The sequence below is a fragment of the Montipora capricornis genome, chromosome 3, assembly GCF_036669925.1.
Source record: "Montipora capricornis isolate CH-2021 chromosome 3, ASM3666992v2, whole genome shotgun sequence".
In the NCBI taxonomy this organism is placed as follows: domain Eukaryota; kingdom Metazoa; phylum Cnidaria; class Anthozoa; order Scleractinia; family Acroporidae; genus Montipora; species Montipora capricornis.
The window spans coordinates 73899317-73906448 of NC_090885.1; the positions used below are offsets into that span (position 1 = coordinate 73899317).

A 7132-nucleotide genomic window follows, 5' to 3' on the forward strand; every position below is an offset into this window, starting at 1 on the left:
CCATTACAATTTCCGAGAAAACAAAATTAATGCACTCCTTTTTTAATGTTACAAATTCGTCGACTTTGGAAAATCCCCAGTTTTATAGGGTAAGTGGTTGTTGCTATGACTATTGTGATAAATTCTGTGATTGGTGGAGTGCACTTAATATGATTGGCTGATGCAACTGTCCGATTTCAACCCTACACAACAATTACTGAAAAATAAAGCAGTTAATGCACCAATCAAACTTGAGAAAATAATAATGGTTTTGATTAGTTGCATAACTGGGTAAGTGAGTGTCCATTTACAGGTATCCAATTTGAACAACTTCAAACTTGATACCTGTAATTGGACACCTACGCCATTCTCGCGTCAATCACATGCCGCACTTGGATGGGGTCTTTCTTACTGTTTTCCAACTGTTTGCAAAACAGATTGAATATAATTTTAACTTTTTCAAACAGAAAGGTTTTCAAAGACTTTTTATTTTAGAAATTTGTTCGATTGTAGATACGGTTAGTAATTTAACCTCGTGTAGTACAATTCAGGGAGTAATCGTGCTTGTAATTTCAAATCAGCCGAGCGCGCTATCATACGCACGATTACTCCCTGATTTGTACTGTATTCAGCATATATGCACTCATTTTGATTGGCTCTAACCAATGATCCATTAGAGGACAAATCTCTGTTAATTCTTTATGTTATATCGCTGAATTTTTCCCCCCAACGGCGCGCGCTCTCATTGGTTACTTCGAGGTCACTTGACATCTAACAATAAAACTGTTTCCCGCCAAAAGTGTCTGAGCGGGCAACAGTGCAAAATCTATGACGTCAGAGGGTAACAATGTACTGTCACCCGCGAATGTTGACCGACGACTGCCATTGCACGTATTTCTGTTTGTGCTATATAACAAATCAGTTAATGAATGGTCCCTCGAGAAACAGTTAATTTTATTTGCCTCGAATTTCAATGTTTCCCTCGGCTGCACCTCGGTAGCCTGCGAGCGGGCTCACTAAATTGCCTATTTCCGAGTTGCTGCATGCCTCAGTTTCAAAGCGAGTCCTGGTGCACAACCAGTCAAATGGAAATTAGTTGCGTATTCTTATGCAAATCAAACTCTTCATTTCAATTACAATAGTTGAGCACCAAGACTCACTTCGAAACCGAGACAAACAGCAGTTCGGGAATGGCCCATTATTTTCGCCGGCGAGGCCGGCGACCGCGAGCCTGCTTCGCCGGTTTGAGGAATGGGGCGGAACCTCGTTTACTTTATCGTTTACTTTAGTAGCGTTACTTCAGCGTTTACTTTAGTAGCGTTACTTCAACGGGACAAGAAGAATCGTTCACTAAGCTCTATGTAGTATGTACGTTGATTTGTTATCCACCTTTCCCAAGACGGTACCAGTCACTGAAACAGGTCATTTGTGTATCTAGCACGGCAGTTTTCAATCTTACGTTTAGCAAAGAAGTGTGCCGAGGACTTTGCCGAAACTGCTGAAACCGAGACAATTTGCTTCAAGACCTGAAGACCAGCTTGGTTGATGTCTTCCGTTGTATCTTCACACAGAAGAGGTGCATGTTCACAAGTAGCACATTCAAACAAAACAAGGCATTTCCCACGAGCGGTACCCGTTGATCTCTTTGTAAGACGCACACGATCGAAGTGAACTGCTTTCTTTTCCAGAATTTGCTCCTTTGTAAGAACTTTCTCTCGCTGAACGTAGAGAAGTCCTCTCGCTGTAGAACGACCTCTCCAATATCATATCTTGCCGATGAACTCCCGGAACGAAGAAACAAGAAAACGCGAGCAACTTTTTGAACGCTGATTGGAACTCTTTGTTCATGCACGCGTAAATGATTGGGTTCAACACACTGTTGACGTAATGCAGCCATTTGGCGGCGAGAACCGACTCTTCAGGGAGAGGAGAGCAGCTATTGCATAAAGCATAGATAAGATTCAGAACGAAGAAGGGTCCCCAGCAAATGACAAATGCACCGATAACTACAGCAACAGTCTTAGCAGCCTTGAGCTCTTTAGAAAGTAGAAATCTCTTGGGGCTTCCATGGACGGTGAGAATGATCTTTTTGATTTGGTGTCGAGCCGCTTTATACATTCTCATGTAACACGCCAACATTATGATCAACGGAACAAGAAAACAGGATAAACTCACCGTTAACTCGTAGGCTGGTGGAGGGACATACCAGAGGAGACCTTTGAGCAGAGCCATGAACGCTGAGAACAGCCAGATAGAGACTATGGCCAGCAGTACTTTGGAGGTTGTAATTTTTTCGTGATATGTGAGAGGCGAAGAAATACAAATAACTCTTTCGATACTAATGAAACAAAGATGCAAGATGGAAGCCACTCCGCAGAGGATATCAACACAGCTCCAAACCTAACACGAAAGAGGTCGCATCACATATCAAATTAATGGAGTAAGATCGCTAGGTAGAGTGTTCAGTGTCCTGAGATGAAATACTCACTGAATCAGTTCGACAATCTGGGCGAAAGCAGAATTTATGGGTGGAACTTATCTAGGTTCCGGTTGTCAAATCGTCAGTCAATTTCATCCGCAACAGTTCTTCAAATTTAATGCCGCAATCATGGCCTATTGTATTGGAAAAATTTAAATTTGCTGCTCTCCGTCATTTTGGATTTTTTAACGCCTCTGGTATTCATGGTTACCTGAACTGCTTTACTTGCTTAGTCCTTCATTTTCATGGTTATCCTGCTATGTAAATATCTTTATTGCCTTTGCTAGACTTTATAATCATTTCATTTCACAAACAAGAAGGCAGCTGTTTGAGGTTTTGCAATGGGATCCAAAATTAAGAAGCGCAGCAAATGTGGTAGACAAGTTTCAGTAAACTTAGGCCTTTTTTAGGAAAGCTAAAGGTCTTTTGCTAGTAACAATTCAGCAAGGACTGCCGCTGGCGTACCCAGGATTCGGCCAACAAGAAATGTATGCGTGAATATTTTTTCTACACTACAGTTGAGAATACGTTCCGACCATTTTGAATTTTGAGCTGGTAAATTACAGCCAGCAATATTTGGTAAACTCAAAATTCAAACTGTTCAGAGTATGGGATACTTTTTTTGTTGAACACAAAGAGTGAAGATTTTCTTTGGATACCGAGATTGGGATAAAAGGTCTTTTACCTGCTGCATCCATTCATGAAAAATCCATTTGGGCCCGGTAACAAGATAAGCGAACCAGACTGGCATAGATACTGTTGCAACTAGAACATCAGCCACAGCGAGCGACACTATAAAGTAGTTTGTCATTGTACGAAGTTTCTGAAACACTGCAAATGCGATGACCACCAAACCATTTCCAAACAACGCCATAATGATAATGATGACCAGAAAGGAAGTGGATATGACAACGGTCTTATCGTCAAATTTCTCATTCTTCACAGTTTCGTTGATTCCTGGGTTCGGAGAGGGACCCGTCATGTCAAGAAACTGAAATGTGAAAGGAAAGCGTTGTTCACTAGATCTGCCCGTAAAGTGTCGTCTTTATAGTCAGTTCTTGACATTCAGTTCAGAGCCAGAAATATCTGTTTAACTATCTATGACAATCAATTCTGGATGAAATGATGAAATATGTACAGGAGACTGTCGTATATATACCACTTATTAACCGAGAGTGAGGTCATTACAGGGAAATCTCAGACCGAGTCCGTGATGTATTGACCAAGCGATAGCGAGGTCAATACATCAAGGACGAGGTCTGAGATTTTCCTGTAATGACCGAACGGACGAGGTAAATACGTTATTTATCATATGGCCTTTTTTTTGCTCAGTTTTGGCTTGTTCTTCGTCCTTTGGATAACAAAACTCGCTCTCGCTGTGGCTCTCGTAGTCGATCATACTAAAGAAGTATCTGTATGCTAGTTTTTCTTTCAGTTATTGAAAATATGGTTGTACTTTGTCCATATTTTTTGTTGTTTTCGCCCACGCGCTCGTAGCTTTTAGTCTCAACTCAAAAGAGCCGTCGAGTCGAGAAAAATTTTCATAATGCCCGTCATTGCAAGAAAATCTTGCCCGCTCAGCAGCTAATCAGAGCGCGCGTACTATTGAAGCCACATAATAAAGTGAAATAAGTCAATCTTCCTTGGTAATAGCCACTTTCTTGAAAATAAGCAGAACTGAATGGGCCCTTAGCGAGGAGCCATCGCGTCCTCTTGTGTCAGGTTAAAATGTAAATAATCGCAATACTTTGCCACCAAGAACAAACAGAAAAATGAATAAAAGTCCTTCCCGATCCAGTTCAATCCATAGGCAGCCATATACGGTCACAAGTACTTCCAGGCTAACATATTTACTGGCGACCCAGTAGTTTTCAATATGGCCCTCAATCCGATCGAATGATTTAGAAATGTTGGTTTATGAGGAGGGGGAAAACCGGAGAACCCGGAGAAAAACCGGAATCGATCTCGGGCTACAGTACTGTGGTGGGAGATAAGTGCAATCACCACTTCACCATCGCTGCAGGGGCTTCAGATCGATGTTGTTAAAAAGTCTTTCTGATTCAGAATAACCTTTTCCGCCTCGGCTTAGTTTGACGGTCTCAACCACGGCGCTTTGAAGGATTGCATAAGAGTGAAGTCAAGTTCCAAATTAAGACCCAATCTTTTCAAAACTTGTCTAACAGACTGTTAGTTTTCGTTTTAACAGAAACTGGATTGCATTGGTTGAATAACTAAAGGAAAAAAACATCATTGTACTTCTTTGAATCCAATTATTTAGTTTAGTTGTAAAGTGGATTTAGAATCACTTTTGACCGCTTACCGTGGTCTTGTTACGGGTCGAGGAGGTTTTTGTGCATTTCATGTTGCAATAACATTCGAAATAACCTTTTCAAAAGTATTTTCCGGGCATACTGTCATTGGCCTTGATGAATTTAAATTCATAAACCTTCCGCTTTTCGGTAACCATTAAGAATCAATTTGACCTTTGAGTTAAATGACTTTTAAAAAAGTCCCAACTTTAGCTCAACAAGCTCGCTCTATAAATTTGAATACGATAATGATAATTCGACTTTTGAGATTTTCACACGATCTTACCCTTTAGTTGCTTGTCAAGACTCTGTCAATGAGTTCGTTTCCGGCGAACTCCACGGTAAAGCTTATAAAACTGAAGGCCTGCGATTCTTGTCCGAGTAACCAAAATTAAAAAAAACAAATGAAGACTGATTTGAATCGTCTTAAAGCAACGAAAATTCAGTATTTGCATGGTTAATCACTTGCTAGACGAATCTTAATGCTTCAATATAAATTTGAGAGCCTTTTAAACTACCTATCGGCCCCTTTGAATGATATATCTTGTCTGTTGAGGTGACATCAGCCAATCAAATGGTGTTATTCCTTGGAGAATTTGCTTCTTATTGAATGTTAGTAACTTGTGGGTTTATGCTGCCATTATCCGGTGGAATAACTGATCAGTAAGTAAATGTATGAAGGGGTAGTTTCTAAAGAAACTGTGGTGCTGCGTCGGTGGGGAAGTAGTATACAAAAATTTGGTTTATCAACGGAGTTGATAATGTAAATTGGCCACCGTACAGAGATTCTAAAAGCTGACGTTTCGAGCGTTAGCCCTTCGTCAGAGCGAATCGAGGGATTATGGGTTACGTGTAGTTTTTATAGTAGAGTAGGAGCTACGCTATAGGTGGTAACATGGCAACGTGAAAAATAGGAATATATTAGTTAAATGAAAAGCGTTCGTTAATACCGTGAGGATTAAGGGTGCCGATTTGAAACATGAATTTTTTGTTCCAGATTCTTGCGGCTTTCCGTCGTACCTAGATGTAGGGAAAGGCCGCAGATAGCCATGTGTTTTTTGGAGTGGTTAGGCAGATTAAAATGGCGAGCGACTGGCTTAGATGCATCCTTGTCATTCTTCTCAACATCGCAAAGGTGTTCGAGGAATTGGTCACCTAGTCGTCTACCTGTCTCACCAATGTATAATTTATTGCATAACGTACAGGTTATGCAATAAATGACATTTGCGGAGGTACATGTGAAACGATCGGTGATCTTAACAGATCGCTTAGCTCCCGATATCTTGCTAGTGTTAACAATGACAAGACAAGTTTTGCATCGTGAGCGCGCGCATTTGAAAGTGCCGGGTTGCTCGTTGGTTTTGAGCGCGCTTCTAACTAAAAAGTTGCATACGTTTTTGTCGCGTTTGAATGAAAAAAAAAGTGGAGGTTGCGAAAAGATTTTACCAGTCTCGGGATCATTTTGGAGTAATTTAAAATTTGATCGACAGTCGTCACTACAAACGTCACAGAAAGATAAGAATGACAGAATTCCATTCACCCTCACTTTCCATCCTCATAATCACGCAGTCAAAAGCATCATTCTTAGTAATTTTAAATTACTCCAAAATGATCCCAAGACTGGTAAAATCTTTTCGCAACCTCCACTTATTTCATTCAAACGCGACAAAAACGTAGGCAACTTTTTAGTTAGAAGCGCGCTCAAAACCAACGAGCAACCCGGCACTTTCAAATGCGCGCGCTCACGATGCAAAACTTGTCTTTTCATTGTTAACACTAGCAAGATATCGGGACCTAAGCGATCTGTTAAGATCACCGATCGTTTCACATGTACCTCCGCAAATGTCATTTATTGCATAACCTGTACGTTATGCAATAAATTATACATCGGTGAGACAGGTAGACGACTAGGTGACCGATTCCGCGAACACCTACGCGATGTTAAGAAGAATGACAAGGATGCATCTAAGCCAGTCGCTCGCCATTTTAATCTGCCTAACCACTCCAAAAAACACATGGCTATCTGCGGCCTTTCCCTACATCTAGGTACGACGGAAAGCCGCAAGAATCTGGAACAAAAATTCATCTTTCAAATCGGCACCCTTAATCCTCACGGTATTAACGAACGCTTTTCATTTAACTAATATATTCCTATTTTTCACGTTGCCATGTTACCACCTATAGCGTATCTCCTACTCTACTATAAAAACTACACGTAACCCATAATCCCTCGATTCGCTCTGACGAAGGGCTAACGCTCGAAACGTCAGCTTTTAGAATCTCTGTACGGTGGCCAATTTACATTATCAACTCCGTTGATAAACCAAATTTCAGTAAGTAAATGTACTTTGAAGAAGAAGGTTTC

General features: G+C 40.8%; 1 protein-coding gene across 2 annotated transcripts in view; it reads right to left on the reverse strand.

The window, feature by feature from the left end:
* Positions 1–449: 449 nt before the first annotated feature.
* Positions 450–7132, reverse strand: part of LOC138044066 (alpha-1B adrenergic receptor-like) — an 11430-nt gene continuing 4747 nt past the window's right edge. The window contains exons 1-3 of one of the 2 annotated variants that reach the window (XM_068890676.1): positions 4779–4839; positions 3144–3449; positions 450–2379 (exon numbers count right to left, since the gene is read on the reverse strand). In XM_068890676.1, coding sequence (XP_068746777.1) covers positions 1579–2379; positions 3144–3449; positions 4779–4820 — 1149 coding nt within the window. In that variant the 5' untranslated portion in view covers positions 4821–4839 and the 3' untranslated portion in view covers positions 450–1578. Of the gene's footprint in view, positions 2380–3143; positions 3450–4778; positions 4840–7132 lie in introns of those variants that run through there. The other variant, XM_068890675.1, reaches the window with a different exon arrangement.